The sequence below is a fragment of the Tasmannia lanceolata genome, unplaced genomic scaffold, assembly GCF_043159265.1.
Source record: "Tasmannia lanceolata isolate RefF3 unplaced genomic scaffold, GAP_Taslan_0.1 ptg000006l, whole genome shotgun sequence".
Taxonomy (NCBI): domain Eukaryota; kingdom Viridiplantae; phylum Streptophyta; class Magnoliopsida; order Canellales; family Winteraceae; genus Tasmannia; species Tasmannia lanceolata.
Genome location: NW_027518683.1, coordinates 42,572,667 through 42,591,337, shown reverse-complemented (window position 1 = coordinate 42,591,337; position 18,671 = coordinate 42,572,667). Strand labels below are relative to the sequence as shown.

Sequence of the window (18,671 nt, the reverse complement as noted above, 5' to 3'; positions counted from 1 at the left end):
TGATGCCATGCTGATTTTAGTGAGAGTCTTAGATGATATTCTTTCCCTTTGCTATTAAACATTCAGATTCTCGCCCTTTATTTAGGACATCTATGGTGATTTTTACTGCAACTTAGGAGTTATTTAGAAAGGGTGAGATTGTTTTCCTTGTTTTGGGATTTTTTTTTTCTTTTTTATGATTCCAACAACAATGTGCCTAAATTTGATAGATGAGTATAGTTATAAGTAGGAGACCTATATGAGATGTAAACTTTTGTTTGGTGAATATGAGATTTTTAGGTTTCGAGTTAATTCTAGCTGTTTCACTGCTTGAGCAGGTAATCTCTTGTTTAATTTTTGGTTCAACTTATCTTTTCTGCTGAAATCAAAGGCTGCAATCTTTCAGCCTAGATCAGTTTGGTATCAGAGCCATTTTGATCTGTCAAACATATCAAATATCATAATTTGGTGAATTTTCAACTTTCTAGCTGGAGACTACGAGATCATAGATTGAGATGTTCATGGAGATGAGGATGTGCAAGAGTGTAGGCGATAACCTGTGCATATTGCTCAACAATTGAAGTTTGGGAATTCTAGATCTAGAAGATATTGAGTGGATCTACAAGAACCCCTTCTACAACATTGCTTCATGTTATGAGCCACAAGTAGTGGGGCATGTAACCTAAAACTATCGAGGAAAAGATCGTGGCAGAGAAGAAGACATTCTTGATAGGGAAAATTTTCATCTTTCCAAAAACGTGAGTGAGGGAATAAAGGAATGTGATGTTTCAATGTGGTGATTCCAGTTTTCTGTGGTCAACTGTAAATTGAGACATTTCTTGATTAGTTTAGTGTGGTGGAAAGGTTTTCTGATTGTATCAATATGTTGTGGAATAAAAAGATTAAAATAGTGGCCCTAAAGTTGAAAGGATATGCTCCTGCTTGTCCGATCAGGTTTTAATGATGTGTGATAGTGTGGAAAAGGAGAAGATTGTTACTTGGGACTTGGGAGAAGGTGAAGAAACAACTTAATGACCACTGCTTCTTATTGATTATGTTCATACCCTATTTCAAAATTGTCTACATCTGAAGCATAATGATAAACGTGTGAGAAAGTACAGTAGTACATTGAAGATTTTCCCAAATCTTTATTCATAATTATGGGTTTTAATTCTTTTAAAACTACTATCCTTTTTTGATTAATAGCCTTTAAATGTTAGTTCTTATTTCCTTCCTATTACTACCATATCACTTTATTAAGTACCTAATTGGTCCATGTGACAAACAATATGAAAGCTGAGAGATGCTAATCTTGTCTTTCTTTTTCACCTAATGATACACATTTCGGCTTATCTTTGTAGTTTTATTATTCATTTTTCTTCAGACCGTGTGCAAGACTTGCCCAAATTGGTGGAGGACATCATCCAAACATCTTTAAACACAGGGCCACGTGGAGCCTTGAGGCTAGCACAAGGCATTCAAGCTGTTATTGGGGTTGGTGGGGAGTGGTTAGCTGATCTGTCAAAGGTAGCTTATCTTTGTTTGTTATTCTTTTGTGATGCAATGTTCATCAATTCATGTGATCAACACAATTTTTTTTTTCATTAATGTTTGGAGTTTTTGTTTCATGTGTCTAAGGTGTTGCTTCTCATGCATTAGCTGTAGATGTATATTGAGCTTCATTTCACTTCTTTTGCAGTAAAGTAACCTGCTGTTAGAGTATCCGCACTACATTGCTGCCAACATGGACATTTGGTGTTCTGAACATAAAGTGGTAGAACCTAAAAGGATGCCTTCTCTTGATGAATTGAACGTTTAGGAAATACAAAATGTATATCTAAATAACATAATAAGGAGACAAATTAAGATGGTTTAAGTATTTTTTTTTTCGTGTTTTGGTGTCTTGTATTCTGATGACAACAAACCCTAGAGCCTAGTTAGGCCATGGGTGGAAAATCCCGAAATTTGTAGATGCTGCCTGGGGTCTGATGTAGTAACCAATCCTGATGCTCGTGAACCAGGCCCAGATACGGCTGCTAGTGAGCTATGTTCTGCTGTTTTGGATTATTTAGAAAGACCTTTCTTTTATTTTGAGAAGTCCGACTTTTGGTGGTTGAACCTTTTGGGAGATCTATATTTACGTGAAATACAAAAAAAAGGCAGATTGGAATTAGATTGAAAATTAGAAATGCTGTTCGTGTGTTTTCTTTTTTGAAGAATATATTATCTTCTAGACGACTAGTTTGCAACCGGTTCTAGATGAATTTTCCGCAACTTCTCTGTTAGTTTACTTACTAACTTGGAGACATGTTGCTGTTCATCTGTCGGCAAAGGCTTCCTATCAACTTTTGACCAGATCCATACTATATTGCGTCATATATTTTGGTATTAGAGCATGGTGCCTCCTAAAAAAGCCCCGTCCTGAAACTAGTGAGATTAAGGGAAAACCAGAGTAGAAGAGTTTAAGGCGATCTTAAAACAACAAGCAGAAAAGCATAACCAGGAGCTGAAGGTGATTGAGCAGTTCACATAACTCAACCTTCTTCTAGCTCAAGTTCTTCACACCAAGGGTTGCGGGTGCTTCAGGGACAAATAGAAACAAACTTGGGTGAAATTGTGGATGAGGAATAGGCAAGGAATCATGTCCAGCCCCACAGACATCCTACTAGACATCATATCCAACCCATAATCGAACACCACAAGACAAAAATTGGTTGGAAAATAATAGAAAGGAAGCTCAAATTTAAATTGAGATTCTAGAATTCTTTTGTGGGTTAGAAGCTCAAGAATACTTGAATTGGGTGATTATGGTGGCAGAAGTACTTGAATACGAGGAGATATGGACTCAAAATTGAGATTCTTTTGTTGCCTTCAGACTTTGAGGTCGTGCGGCAACTTGGTGACAGATTGTTAAGATTCAAATAGCCCAATTATTCCAGCCCACAATCTCAACTTTGGAAGAGATGAAAAGAATGATGGGACAGGAATTTATGCCTTTCAAATATCAGCTTTGTATGGGTGGCTCCAAAAACTTTCCCAAGGTATGAAAACTGTTTCTCAATTTACTGATGAATTCTACAAATTACTTGGGAGACACTCAAGAACAACTAATTGGGTGATACCTTAGTGGATTAAGGGATTCAATTGACAATGCTTTGTTGGTATTGTTTACGTCACCCAGGTTGAACTTAAATCTCAAGATGTAGAAGAAATGCAAGAGGGGTCATTACAAGTCTCCATATGCGATTAGCAATAGATCACCCTTCTCCTTGGGTCCTAACATGTGCCGAACAAGTCAAAATCAAGGCAGATTTCAAGGAAATACTACACCAACACTCCCGTGGCTTAAAAAAATACGCCATCCAAAGTTCCAAACCAAGTTCGACAATAACTATTAGCACAAATGTCCTCAAGCTGAGCCAGTGTGATGTGCTTCTGGGTGAAAAGATGGGATACATCTCCGTATGTCCTCAAGTTCGACAATAACTAGCACAAATGAAAATGGGTTAAGATATTGGGGAATTATCCTAATGAAAATTTTGATGATAGCTATGAAGAATCACCGAAAGAAGTGGATAATGTTCATTATGAAGATTCTTACGGTCCTTGTTTGGTGAGTCAAAGACTGTAGATACTCCTAAGAATGATGATGATCATTGGTATGGTACAAGATATTTTCTACCATGTCTTCTATTGGAGGTTAGTTTCAAAACAATGTCTAGTTACTTTGTCTATTGGTAATTACTAATTAGTATAAGGATATGCCTGTCATCGTTTGCTTCGTAGACCTTGGCAGTTTGATATTGGTGCTATACATGATGGTAGAAGAAATTTTTACATATGAGAGTAAAAAGTTCACTTTGATGCCTTCTGAAAGTGAATTAAATTGTGAAAAGGGAAAAGTTATAGTGTGCCTCTCCAGTCATGCATTGAAAGAGAATATTTTAGCTTTTTCCCCTTGTCTGCAAGGGACATTACCAGATAACAAGCTAGTCTATATTTTTCGGAACACACACAACCTATCTTGAAGGAGTTTCATGCTGTTTTTCATGATAACTTGTTTTCTGCATTGCCATTTATGTGAAGTTTCCAGCACCACATCAATCTTATGTTGGATGCCGTTCTATCGAACAAATCACATTGTAGAATATATCCTTAAGAGCATGAGGGGTTAAGGAGACAAGTTGAAGAGCTTTTGGAGAAAGGGCGTATTAGACAACGCATTAGTCCTTGCATAGTTTCTGATGCAATACATTGTGTGGAAGACGAGATTGAGTAAATTGCCGATCATGAGCATTCTAAGGCTGATTTCAGTGTCTTAAATTAATTGTTTTATTCCATAAAAGACAAGTATAGTTAGTGCAGTTATCAAAACTAATTTCTGTCCCAAATCAGTTATTTTTTCTCAAATTTCAGAAAAGACAAATATACTTAGTGCAGTTATCAAAACTGGTTTCTGTCCCAAATCAGTGTAATTGATCGGATGGAGAGCATTATGAAGAGTTTCCTATGGAGAGAACTCATTGCAAGGAAGTATAGGGTGGAGAGAGATCGGTGGACTCCGCGGAGGCTAATGAGTGGTGAAGGGTTCAGAATTTGGAGAAGTATCTAAAGCACTGCAGAGAATTTCCTTTAAGTGAATAAGAGATTGGGTTGGACCAGAGGATAAATTGTGGTTCTGGGGTGATACGTTGTGCAGTGAGACACCCCCCAAGTCCTTAATTTCGTATCTATTCAGGATAACAACTGATATAGCTTTGATCAGTGCTTACTGTAGACACATTGGACAGGAGGTGATTTGGACTCCTGTTAGAGGGAACTACATGGGGTGGGAAATCGATGCAGTGGCACTGCTACTGGATGCTCTGGGCAATAGCTTTGTAAGACAACAAAGAAAGGATGGGAGAATATGGACCCGAACAGCTAATGGAGAATTTTCAGTTCTCTCTGTGTCTTCATCTTGTGAATGATGAAGTGGAAGGCGCAAAGATCGCTAGACTGTGATCCATTCCATCCCCACCAAGGGTACTAGCATTTTGCTGGACAGAAGGTTGTGACTAAATTCCCCGACCATCGTTCATCTAATCAATAGGTATCAAAGACTCACTGAACATTTGAAGCGTGTGTACAGAATCTAGAGATGCAGTAAGAAAGAAGACGTGTTCTTTCTTTTATCACTCAGGAGCCATGCGAGATGAAAGCCTCATGCACGGTTTTGAATGAGCGAGAACTGAGGAGTCCTCTTTCTGACTCTGACTCTCCCTTGACCTTTTCTTTTTTTGAATGATAGACCATTGTGAGTTTTTTTGTCTTTATTATTTCTTAAGTGTCCTTATAAAGGTAACATAGAGGTACCAAAAGTACATTTTATAACGTTGATAATTTAGAAGGCTTGGATTCATTATACTGTTTAATTTCGTAATATTTTACTTTAGCTTACAAAAGAGAGATGTCATGCCCTGATATGCATTGCTGACATTTAATTAAATGACAAGCTGATTTCTTCGTTTTTGTCATTTGATTTCTTTTCATTCAAGTTTATTGTTTTTTGAAATTGGAGCATTTAGGCACAGGTGAACAGCTCTCTGTGTTTTGCAGACAGCAAATGCATCTACAGGGTTGCCGACCCAAATGCAGCTTGGATTACTCTCCCCCCTTTATCTACGGAGATTGTTTGAACGGATGGGAGCAACCTACATCAAGTTAGGTCAGGTAATTTCTAACTTGTATATTAATGACTTCCTTATGCATTTGAAATTCGGATGGTTTAAAAATAATCTGTCCTGATTTATCCTATTTCTTCTCTTCGTTCCTGAGGTTGTTGAGTTGCGAAGTTGTGATGTTTTCAGTTCCAGTAGCATCTAGTAGGGAGTTATTATTTCTTTCGTAGAAAGCTCCAATTATAGGATACTCAAAGAAAATCCGCCTTGTTATTTTGCCACTTCTTTGATGCTGGTGGGCTGTGTTTCTCATTTCCTGACAGGATGCTTTTCACTGATTCTTTAATTAATATATCAGTTAAAAGGAAGGGGCATTGTTGCCATTCAAAAAAAAGGAAGGGACATTGTTAGCCGTCTGTTTATTATTTCTCGATTCACCTTAATAAAGGCATTCTTGTTAATCTTGTGGCCATATAAGTTATTTTCTGAATTTCTAATTATCACCATGGATTTTCTTTTGTTGGTATCTTCTGTTGTACTTGCTTCGTGGTGAATTGTCTGTAATCCGCCTTTCCCCATGTCTTCAGGTCTCTGGCACAGTTTATAACTATGCACCATAGATACCTTTATAGCATATATGTTTAGATATTTATTGCACATTAATTTGTCAATTTCTGGATTGATTCGTGTTATCTAGACCACAACCTTAGTCGTTTAGTTCGGATAATTTCAAAGTTATGGGCCTGCTAAACCCATTTTTCGCTGTGGATGGGCTACGGCGTAAATCTTGTGTCACCGTCTTTACCACATTATTGCTGGTGTAATTACTATTTAACAAAAATTTCCCTGATTTGTACTTCGTTCATTTTGTTACAATTTGTGCAAGTGACTGGTAAACTGATCTCCATATTGAGGGTGGTATATCTGTTGACTTATGTTAAACTACCAGCACCTCCACAAGCTTAAGCTGTTGGAGAATGCGTTATTTAATCTTTTATACTTTAACACTCCCCCTCACGTGCGACCCCTTTCTAGGGTTGGCCTACACGTGGCACATGTGGCCCCACTTTTGGGTTTGGCCATTGCATGTGGATTTTGCTATCAAGGAGGTTTGAACCCAGGCATTTGCTCTGATACCATGTGAAACAACCAATTACTCCAATAGCTTAAGCTGTTGGAGAAGGCGTTATTTAATCTTTTATACTTTAACAACTTATATAGGATTTTGCATGTTGGCAGCTCATAGCATCTGCACCGACATTGTTTCCAGAAGAATATGTCCAGGAATTCCAGAATTGCTTTGATAGAGCTCCAGTTGTTCCTTTTGAAGAAATTGAAGCTATTTTGCGTGAAGATTTAGGGAGGCCATTAGATAGTGTATATGAATATGTGGATCCAGTTCCAATTGCATCAGCCTCAATTGCTCAGGTTTGTATATGTATATCCCCTTCTGTGTGTATTATTTCCACACAGGAAGATTTAGTTAATGGGAAATATATTCATTCAGGTTCATGGCGCAAGGCTTAAGGGTTCCCAACAAGACGTGGTGATTAAGGTCTTAAAGCCTGGAATAGAGGATATATTGGTTGCAGATCTAAACTTTGTGTACATTGTTGCACGCATTTTGGAGTTCCTGAACCCTGAACTCAACCGTACATCTCTGGTATGTGGCTGGCTGATTTGGTTAACCATCTCTCCTTTTTTGGAAACATATGATATAGCGTATGCTGAAGATATTACATCTGGTACTGTTTCTGTCTTATTTCTGTCAATGGATGCTTGCATCTGAAGACTGATCTGCATTGGGCATCCAAGAACAACAATACCAGCTATGACTATTAAGTAAAAGTTTAATCTCTGAATTCAGGCCCTATGCTTCCATTATTTTACTAATAGGAAGATATTGTATTGACCCTCCTCTTCTTATATATCATAGACACCTATATCTGATGTCTTATAATGTATCGGTATATCTTCATGTTTAGCATGACTCTGCTATAATTTCTTTTTTGAACACAGGTATATATTTGCTTGGATAACCTAAGGAAAAGTGGATGATATGTTGGGGCTTTGAGGATCTTTTCTCGTCTTGCATGGATTTTCTTTTGATGGTGGAAGAAGAGAAAAACTAAGCAAAGTACTAACCTCTGTTGTGGTTCATTATCTTCTTCTTTTCCGTCTTTTTCTTTGTTGTTTCCCTTCTTTTTCCTCCCTTGGCAAGGTCTTAATTTCATGGAGAAGGGAGGAGCTTTGGCTGGATGCCTTTTCATCTTGCACATGCTTTGGCGTTGGAGGAGGAGAGCTTGCACTAATATGTCTGGGAGGATGTGACCCTTGTAGCTTCCCACTTCTGTAAAGCCTCATGTGACTCACCTCTTCTTATTCCTCTCTCTAGGTTTTCTCCACCTTTAGTAGTAGGTGTAAGCATGGTTTTAAATTTCGGTTTCGGTACATATTTCAGTGTTAACCGAACTGAAATTTCGGGTGAAATGCCGAAATTTCAGCGGAAATCCGGTAAGGTGATACGATTTGATTTTTTGGGCCGAAAGTTCAGCCGAAATTCGGTAAGAAAATTAAAAAAAACCATTTTATCGAAATTTCGGCCGAAATTTCAGTTTCGGTACGTTTCGGTTTCGGTGTTGACCGAAATCCGAAATTTCGGATTTCAGTCGAAATTTAAAACCTTGGGTGGAAGTTGTGGGAGTTATATGTTCCATCTGCCTTATTTAGAAGGAAAACTCTGAGGTTAAGGCTGGGAAGTGGGGTCTATAAAATAGAGATTTACGAGGAGAGGAGACAAAATGTGAGGAGAACAGATATTTTCATTAATTTCAAAATTTTTGTATTCAGTGACTTATCTACACCATCGATAACTGAAATGTCCTCACATTTACTCTAACACACGCTTAAGCTGAATGTTTCCCTGAAACATATTCATCTTGTTAATCAAGTGTGTTTGTTGCGTTCTATGCAAGCTCTTGGTAAACACGTTTGCAATCTAATCTCCACTAGATATGTGTACTGGAACAATCTCCCCTGACTTTACTTTCTTACAATGAAGTGAATCTATTTCCACAAGCTTTGTCGTGATATGGAACACTGGATTCTGTGACATCTTAATAGCAATCTGATTATTGCCTATGATTTCGCCGACACTTTGAATTTATTGCTGACACACATGTCATATCGTGTTCAACACGACACCCGTGTCAATACTCCTTTAGTCTTTAGACACTTTTAAATGTAGTGCTAAAAGTGTAAGTAACTTTATATGTATGTACGTGTATGAGTGTGCCACTATTTCTAGATTTTTGGGGTTGCCATGTCATATCGGTGTCGAAACTCGGCACATGAATCTGTCTCCACAAATCATGATTACATGTACTTTCTATTTTAGCCCTGTTCCTGTTTCTAAATTTTGGTAGTTTGCCGTGTCAGACACTTTGTGTGCGTGTCGACATGCGACATTTGTGTTGGTGTCCACAAATCATAGATTATCGCAGGAAAGAGTGAAACTTGAGCTGAGACATACCTCATGTAATAGATGTTGTATCCGTGTATGCTCTGCAGATACATATGTCATGGCTCTGCACTCAACCTCTGTATTGTAACTAGCCACTGTTGGTTGGTTCTTGCTTCTCCAGGAGACCACCCACCAATTAACTATGCCCAATCTACACCAGTTTTAACCCCTACTATTACATTTTGGCCTTGATGTCTTTTATAGGACAACTCATTGTTCCCCTTCTGTATCTCAGAGTCCTTTTAGTTGTCTGTAAATGTTATTCTATGCATAGTTTTAAATTTTGGCCGAAATATTTTGGTGAGTACATTGAATCGGATTTTTAAATGATTTCCCTGAAATTTCGCCGAAATCCAAAATTTTGACCAAAATTTCAATCGAAATTTCATTTTTAACCCTTATTTACAAAATTTCTACCAAAATCTTAAAGACTTCCACTGAAATTTAAATATTTCCACTGAACTGGCTGAAATTTGCACCGAAATTTATAAAATTTCAGTGGAAATTAAAAAAAACCAATATTTTTGGCAAAATTTTACATGATCTCGGCCAATATTTCCACCGAAACCGAAATATTTCATTTTCGGTGGTGGCCGAAACCGACATTTAAAACCTTGCTTCTATGAGTTTATGTAATTGTTGACAAACTTGATTTACTGGATCTGTAATGTCAGTTCTAGTAAACTTAAGGGATTGTCTCATAATCCATTTAGGTGCTTGTAAATATTCTATGGCCTGATGTAAATGTTCGCAAACTTAACCCTTTTTTTATATGTAATGTTACTTTTGATAAAGCTGAGATATCGTAATGCACCAACCGTACTACAATAAATGAGAGTATCCTTTATTCTTTCTCCGCCTTTCCCACCCATCTTTATATTATAAACTGTAGGAATATGAATTGGCTTGCAATTACATCATGTTGAACTTTGAAAGTAGATCTGGTTTGTATATTCTTTGTCACAGTCACTCCTCTGCATCTAATTGCAACACTTAGGAAGTAGGGCAATTCCCCATGATCCCTCTTCTAGTCTATTATATGATCATTCTCATGATAATTTTCTCATCAAAACAAACTAGAACTAGAACTATGCCTGATCGAGTGTCTCACAAATAGTGAGTTGTCTTTTGAGAGCTTCATGAAGTCTGTCGAACCAAGTTATGGGAGCTTGTTTTATTCCATATATTCTTTAGCTTGCACACAAATGATCTTCGGTCTAGTCTTTCTTACCCTTCTGGTTGTTTCATATACGCACCGTCCTTTACATCCATTTGAGATATAGACCACCCAAAATGACTGGTTTAGGCTATAATCAGTCAAACAATGGTACTTTTAAGTTTTAACAATGGGACTAAATGTTTCATTGTAATATAGTTCTTTTTGTTGAGTATAGCCGTTAGCTACTAGATGTGCCTTGCACTGGTTGATGGTGTCATCAACTCTTGCTTGAGCTTATAAATCCACTTACAAACACCTTTATTCTTCTTTGGAGGTCTTGGTACAATCTCCCATGTTTCATTCCTGTACAATGGGCTGATTTCATCTACCATGTAGTTTTCATTCCTGTATAATGTGCTGATTTCATCTACCATGTAGTTTACCCATTTGTCATGTCTTATGGCCAAGGTTTTAAATTTCGGTTTCAGTTTCGGTCACAACGGAAACAGAAACATATGCCCATTAAAAAAAGCATATGGAAACAAATGCAAATGAAAGAATTTATAGATGGAACTTCAGGAAATGCTAGAATAAGCACATCGACCGAAATCCAAAATTTCGGTGGAGACCGACACCGAAATCACAAAAACCGGAAACGGTACTTTTATTTTGGCCGAAATTTCAGAATTTCGGTCGAAATTTCGATTTTTCCGAAATTTCACCCAAAAAACTTGTTTTTTTTAATTAATTTAATATTTTACCGAAATTTAATCTTGAGTAAAATAGTCTGTTCTTTGTTTCGCCGGATTTCGGCCGAAATTTTGAAATTTCGGTCGAAATTTCGATTTCAAGTGGTCCGAAACCGGTACCGAAACCGAAATTTAAATCCTTGAGCACAACTACATTCTTAGAAACTATTACATAAGCAAGACAACTATACATAATGGTCTAAAAACATCAAACACCTAATGTCATGCACTGTTGCGCATGTTTGATAATTTATTACATACTGGAATTCACATGTAATTCATATAAATATTTATACATAATACATGCACCACATTCTCGATGCAATTCATATGAAAATTTCCTGAAGGATTCATTAGCCGACCCCAACTGGTTTGGGACAAAGGCTTAGTTGAGTTGAGTTGAGTATACTAATATCGTATACCACTATTACACTTGGGATTTTGGTCATTTCGGTTGTTTCATGACCGTTTCAGTGTGTTAGATTATTACATGATGAAAGAGAGAGAGAGAGACAGAGAAAGAGAAAGAGAAAGAGAAAGAGAGGAGAGGAGATGGAGAATGGCGTGAGAGAGTTAGAGCTCTATGCCTCTATCCTCACGAAAATGATATATATATATATATATATATATATATATATATGTGAATGGTTACAAATGACATAAATACCCTTTAAGTGACGTCTAACACTCCCCCTCAAGGGGGAATGTATATATCATACATTCCGAGCTTGTTACAAGCATCCTTCAATCTAGCAGGCCCCAATGGTTTAGTAAATACATCTGCAAGTTGATCTTCTGATCGAGTGAACACGGTACATATTTTGCTTCTCTGAATCCTCTAACGAATGAAATGGCAATCAACCTCAGTGTGTTTGGTTCTTTCATGAAAGTCTGGAGTGGTGGCAATATGGATTGCAGACTTGTTATCACAGTATAACCGTGATGGGCTTGAAGATGAGAAACCAATCTCTAATAAAAATGAGCGTAACCCTTAGTTGTAAATCTCGTTTCCTTTCGGCCGAAATGCACCGAAATTTCGGTTTCGGTCTGGAACCCGGAACGAAATCTAGTTGGATTTCGTTTCGTTCCGGATTTCAGACCGTTTCGGTCGTTTCGGTCCATTTCGAAACGAACCGAAACGGGCGAAACACCCTGTTTGGCCCGAAAATGCCCGAAAATGTGGAAAAGTTTGAAAAAATTACACTGTATGCCATTATAGCCGTTGGGTTTTTTTTGACGATTCTACCCTCATTGTATGACCTTTTATGACCGTTTTATAGAAGGGTATTTTCCATCTTTTCGCATCCACAAGCCTATATGTACCCCTTTAACCATTGTTTTTCCACACTCCTCTCTTTCACCCTTCTCTTACAAACTTCATTTACACTTTCCCACCAACTAAGATCTACTCTAATCTTCTTCTAAGCTCTTCAAGCTTCTCTAATCTTCTTCTAATTTCACTTTTACACTCTTTCCCACCATCTAAGACTAAGATCAAGATTAAGATCATTTCTCTAAGGGGGGGGAGCAAAGCTTGAAAACTACATACAAGGCAAGGCTTCAACATACAAGACAAAGGGCTTATCTCTTTGATCTCTTCCTCTTTCAAAGGCTCCAACTTGGAAGGATTCTTCATTCTCTACTATATTTTCTCTCATACAACAACAGGCTTCAATTACAGGGAAGTGAAACTTTCTTTTCTTTTATTTCCTTGTTCTCTTTTTTTTTTCATTTAAAATTAAAATACAATGAGTTCGGGACCTTCTGTAGCGGCGTTTAAAAAAGTCAATGCCGATGTAAAATGGAGAATGGGGCAACTGTTAGAGCAAACGAAAAAAGAAAGGGCTAGGAAAAGTGTAACTAGAGCAGAGGTAGGTGGCTTTTATGGCATACCAGAAGACGAGGATGAGGAGGAGGGGGAGGGGGAGGAGGAGGAAGAAGAAGACATTGACAGTGGGAGACCACCTCCGCCTAGGCGTAAGGGGAAGGAAACTGTTATAGAACCGAGTGGGGCAAAGAGGAAGAAGAAGGGTATTGTAGGGGGGTTAAAAGATTTTCTTTGCACCACGAACAATCCCTGGATCCCAGCCAAGCATTAAGAGTGCTTTGGCAACGAAAGAAACCGTTGATCGTGCAAATATGGCGGTTGGCATGCTTTGCTACGATGCAAACCTGCCTTTCAATGTTGCCAATTCACCATATTGGCAACTGATGTTTGATGCCGTAAATGTCGTAGGGTCAGGTTACAAGGCACCCAGTTATATTGACTTAGTCAATCCCAGAATAAGTTAGTCGGTCCCAAAATTTGCTTACTTGGCCTCAAAATGAGTTACTCGGACCAAAAAATGCTTATTAGTTACTCGGTCCCAGAATTTGCTTAGTCGGCCGCAAAATGAGTTAGTCGGACCCAAAAATGCTTAGTCTCCCCAAATTGAGTTAGTTAGTCCCAGCATAAGTTAGTTGGTCACAAAATTTGCTTACTCGGCCCCAAAATGAGTTACTCAAACCCAAAAATGCTTATGAGTTCTTCGGTCTCGAAATTTGCTTATTCGGTCCTAAAATGAGTTAGTTGGACCCAAAATGAGTTTGTCGGCCCAAAAATGCTTAGTTGGACCAAAAATTGCTTAGTCGACTCAAATTGAGTTAGTCAGTCCCAGAATAAGTTAGTTGATCCCAAAATTTGCTTACTCGGCCCGAAAATGAGTTACTCGGACCCAAAAATGCTTATGGTTACTCGGTCCCAAATTTTGCTTAGTCGGCCCTTAACTCATTTTGGGGCCGACTAAGCAAATTTTGGGACCGAGTAACTCATAAGCATTTTTGGGTCCGAGTAACTCATTTTGGGGCCGAGTAAGCAAATGTTTGGTCTGACTAACTTATTATGGGACTAACTAACTCAATTTGGGGCGACTAAGCATTTTTGGGTCCGACTAACTTATTTTGGGGCCGACTAACTTATTTTGGGGCCGACTAACTCATTTTTGGGTTATCTTATGAATCCATTGTGGCCGTTAGATCTCCTTTGCGTTCTAACAGTTCGATGAAGTTGTTGGGGCAGACGAGTAGCCAAACAGAGATGGATGAATGTGAGCACATAAACAGATGCAGAGATGCTGGGGTGGTACACATACTTGGGAATACTGTAGTGAGAGCAAGAAGGGATTCCACATTCATTAAAAGGATTGCTGTGGACTATATATATGTTTTTCTTAGGAGAATATGCGGGTATGATGCAAACCTGCCTTTCAATGTTGCCAATTCACCATATTGGCAACCGATGTTTGATGTCGTAAATGCCGTAGGGTCAGGTTACAAGGCACCCAGTTATCATGATTTGAGAGGGGGGGCATATTAAAAAGAACTGTTGAGGAAGTAAACAACTACTTAGCGGAAGTTAAATTTTCATGGAAATTCAGTGGCTGCAGCATTATGGCCGATGGATGGACAGACCCAAACAACGTGCCTTAATTAACTTTTTGGTTTATTGTCCTAAAGGGGTAGTTTTCCTAAGATTTATTAATGCATCTGGCATAGTGAAGAATGCTGATGCATTGTTTAAGATTTTTGATGATACTGTTTTAGAAGTGGGTCCGGACAATGTAGTCCAATTTATACCGATAGTGAGCCGAGTTATAAAGCTGCAGGGAAGAGATTAGAAATCAAATATGGCACCTTCTTCTAGACCCCATGTGCAGCTCATTGCTTAGATCTAATCTTAGAGCACTTGGGCAAAGCTGATGTGTTTCCTCTCATAGGAAGCACAATTGAGAAGGCTCGAAAGATTACGAGGTTTATCTACAACCACGCAGCCCTACTGAACTTGATGAGAAAGAATTTCACAAGTGGGAGGAACTTGTGTCGTCCTGCGTGGACCAAATTTGTTACAAATTTCATTATCATACAAAGTCTGGCGCTTCATAGGATAGCCCTTCAACAGATGTTTGTGTCTGACGAGTATAGTGCTAGTAGGTATGTCTGACACCAATTGAGTGAAGAGATAGTTGGTATCGTGTTGGACAAAGAATTTTGGGACCAGTGTAAGTACATTTTAAACATCAGCGAGCCTGTAGTGAGAGTGCCACGCTTGGTAGATCGGCAAGACAAACCAGCTATGGGCTACTTGTATGAGGCCATGGATAAGGCCAAAGAAAATATCAAGGCCAGATGAAGGAAAAAAAATCAGATTATATGCCCATCTGGAGGATTATTGACCAACGATGGGATAAACAACTTCACGGTCCCCTCCACGTAGCGGGATATTTTCTAAACCTTGCTCTCTTTTTCAGTCCAACCTTCTTCAAGCATAATGAAGTCACCAGAGGCTTGATGGAGTGTGTTAGCCGATTGGTAACTGATGAAGGAACGTAGGACACCATCACCAGTCAAATTGAGTGCTATCGGGAGTCTTACGGTCTGTTTGAAACTAAGTTGGCAATCCGCAATCGAGGAAAGTTGGGACCCGGTATATTTATTGCTTTATTCATTTAATTAAGTTTATTTCATTTAAACTCTCTATAGGTAAACGATTACCTATTCATTGGTTTTGTACAGTTGCATGATGGAACCAGTTGAGAAATGACGTCCCAGAATTACAAAGTTTCGCCGTCAGAATTCTTAGCCAAACCTGTAGTGCGACTGGATGTGAAAGGAACTGGAGCACCTTTGAACACATCCACTCGGTAAGGAGAAACAGGTTGGAGCGTGGCCGATTGAATGACCTGGTGTTTGTGCATCACAACCTTAAGTTTTGAGAAAGGTATGCTACTTAATTGAAGTTAATGTTCTCAGATCTCACCACTTGTCTTGAAGCTTTAAATTTTAAAGTCATTTGCGTTGGACCTTATTTTAAGGGACTTAAAGAGAAAATCTTCTACTACATCGTCCCACTGTGTATAGATTACCTAGATGTTATGATAGATTGGGTTGCAGAAGATGAATATGTTATTTTTACCCCAAAAGATTGGAAAACATTGAAGTGCCAACTGCTGTGGCCGACGACGACACAATCCTTGAAGATCCTCCTTATGGAGTTGGTGGTGTAGGTGGCGACGATGATGAGGGCTACCAGTCGGTTGAGTATGATGATCCTCAACCACCCTATTCACCATGATGTCGTGAGCTATGTATTAGAGACATGATGTGAGATGTGATTTCGAGATGTATTTTCTTTTTTTTGTGTTGTATTTTCTTGTTTTTTATGTATTGAACTTGTCTTCGTGTGCTTGTGAGTGTGCTTGAACTTTTTTAAGGAATAAAATTGATGCCTTTTTACATATTTGATTCATTTAATTGTTTCTTATAATTTTCTAACAATTTCTGATTTTTTCCATATTTTTAACTATTTAAAAAAAAATTCCCTCCGGGAAGCGGAACGAAATGTTTCGCATGTGATCTGAAACACCCAAATGTTGGGGGTCTGATTTCCCATAGTTACGGATGTGATCTGATTAGTCACATGGAAGGCAGTGTGAAATGCCTCCGTCCATAAATGTTTTGGTGCCTCGACGTGAAACATTATACATAAACTTACATCTGTGGTATGACTATTGTTTATCAACAACATCGTTTTGTGAGGGTTTATGTGAGAAGGAGAACTGCTAAAGTTTGCCATGAAAGTAATAAAAGTCTCGAAAGTGTAGGTTTACCCAGCTCCACTCTCACTTCTTAGGTGCTTGATGTGAGTGTCATGCTTTTAAATGCTCAAAAGCTTTACTAAACACAACTTAATAAAGGAGTGGGAAACTAATGAATTAAAAACTCGATTGTTCGTATGATCAAGATGATGATTCCATATAGAGTGATGGGGAAGACACAAACAGGGATACGATCGAGGTGCTTCCATGAGTACAGATCCTTCACAAGAACATAAAATGGTGTAAAAGTAAATTAACAACAAAACTGTGTACTTTGAAATGGACAAAAGGATACGTCGAAGACCAGGAACAATATAGCCATTAAGAGTAGATAATGACCTTAAAAAAGAGAAAATGGGAGCATTGCCCGCATATGAGATAGGTAGAGATGACATGTCTCCAAAGACAACACAAGAAGTACCCGAATAAGAATTTATTGAAGATATGTTACTTGAATCATTAGAAAGATGGTGTGAGTGACACCCGAGTTGGTTAACCAAAAAGCTTCAAATGCAGATGCATTGGAGGGAACTATTTGTACTCCACCTCAAATCGATAGTGATGTGTAACGATTCTATGATTATGTCGTCCACAAACTTGACATCTTGTACATAATGAGTCAGAAGGTTGATACTGAGGAGCAGATCCTAGAGCACAAGGATTACTTGAGATTGGGTCAAATATCTAATAGAGGGTGGTGTAGGCAGCAAACCATGATGGGTCCTTCCATGTGTCAGGCATGGTTGAGGAGGCCTAGGATTTGGATTCTGAAACCCCTGCTAATGGTAGTGACATAGTGCAGTCCATCGGGACCTCTAGCCATGGTTTTAAATTTCGACCGAAATCCGAAATTTCGGGTTTCGGACGAGAACGAAACCGAAATCGGGTTTACCCGAAATGGTATAAAATTTCGACCCAAATTTCGAAATTTCGTTTCGAATTTCGGGGATTTCGTCCGAAATTTTCTCAAGGATAAAATATTGTTTTATTTGATTTCATGGATTTCGCCCGAAAATTTCAGTTTCGGTGAGGTCCGAAATCAATCCCGAAACCGAAATTTGAAACCTTGCCTCTACCATGACCACTACCACGATCCCGAGAAGGGGAGGATCCTGTTGTATAATTCACCTCAAAGCTGTTTGAGGAGGCTGATGAAGATCCTAGACACTTATCAAGATGTGGAGGAAGATCCCATGAATCCATAATAACATGATCCTTAACTCAGAGAAAGTGGGAAAATCCTTCCAAGTAAGAAGTGAAGCAGTGAACTCCTTGTAGTAATCTCCTAAACCATTCAAAATGTATCTAACTTCACACATTCATCTAGTGTTTGTTAAATGGCAACAAACTGATCATAGATGTTTTTCATCTTCGTAAGGAATTCTTGTGTAGTGAGTTTATCCTTTCAACTAGTTTTTACTTTGGCTCGAAGTTGCAGCATGTGAGATTCAGATTGTTTTGGGATATGGTATCTTCAATATGCTTCCACAGATCCCGTGCGCATGTGACATCTAGAATCCGAGCTAGAAATTCTGGTGATATTGTATCTTCACGCAAGCAATCACATATTGATTTTTCATATGCCATGCTTAATGGGATTTGTCTCCCAATGATTGTCTAAAGAACTCTCCATCTCCTATCATCACATTCATCATATTTAGTCAGGAGACCTCCAAGATGGTCTATAATGCCTGAGCATGGGCAATTGGGATAATTATCATTGTTGACCTTGAAGTGATTGTCATTAGTGAGCTTGATTGCCACTAGATGAGGGAAGATGGTGAAAGAAGCAGCCGCAGGAGGTGAAGAAGGAAAGGCGGAAGAAGAACCCATGATATGGAAATGGACTAAGACAAAAGGAAATGAGAAAACCTGCGGTAGGTAAATACCTACCTGGAGAATTTTGTAGAGTTAGGGTATGGACTCTGGAAGCTAAAAGAGAAATGGGTTTTGGACATTCAAATGGAG

At 38.5% G+C, this 18,671-nt stretch overlaps 1 protein-coding gene across 1 annotated transcript in view; it reads left to right on the top strand.

Annotated features, from left to right (window-relative positions):
- Positions 1 to 18,671, top strand: part of LOC143880319 (Protein kinase superfamily protein) — a 43,463-nt gene that overhangs the window by 3,320 nt on the left and 21,472 nt on the right. Inside the window, exons 3-6 of the mRNA XM_077383201.1 lie at positions 1,364 to 1,506; positions 5,578 to 5,691; positions 6,879 to 7,067; positions 7,147 to 7,302. Of these exons, the coding sequence (XP_077239316.1) occupies positions 1,364 to 1,506; positions 5,578 to 5,691; positions 6,879 to 7,067; positions 7,147 to 7,302 (602 nt within the window). The remainder of the gene's footprint in view (positions 1 to 1,363; positions 1,507 to 5,577; positions 5,692 to 6,878; positions 7,068 to 7,146; positions 7,303 to 18,671) is intronic.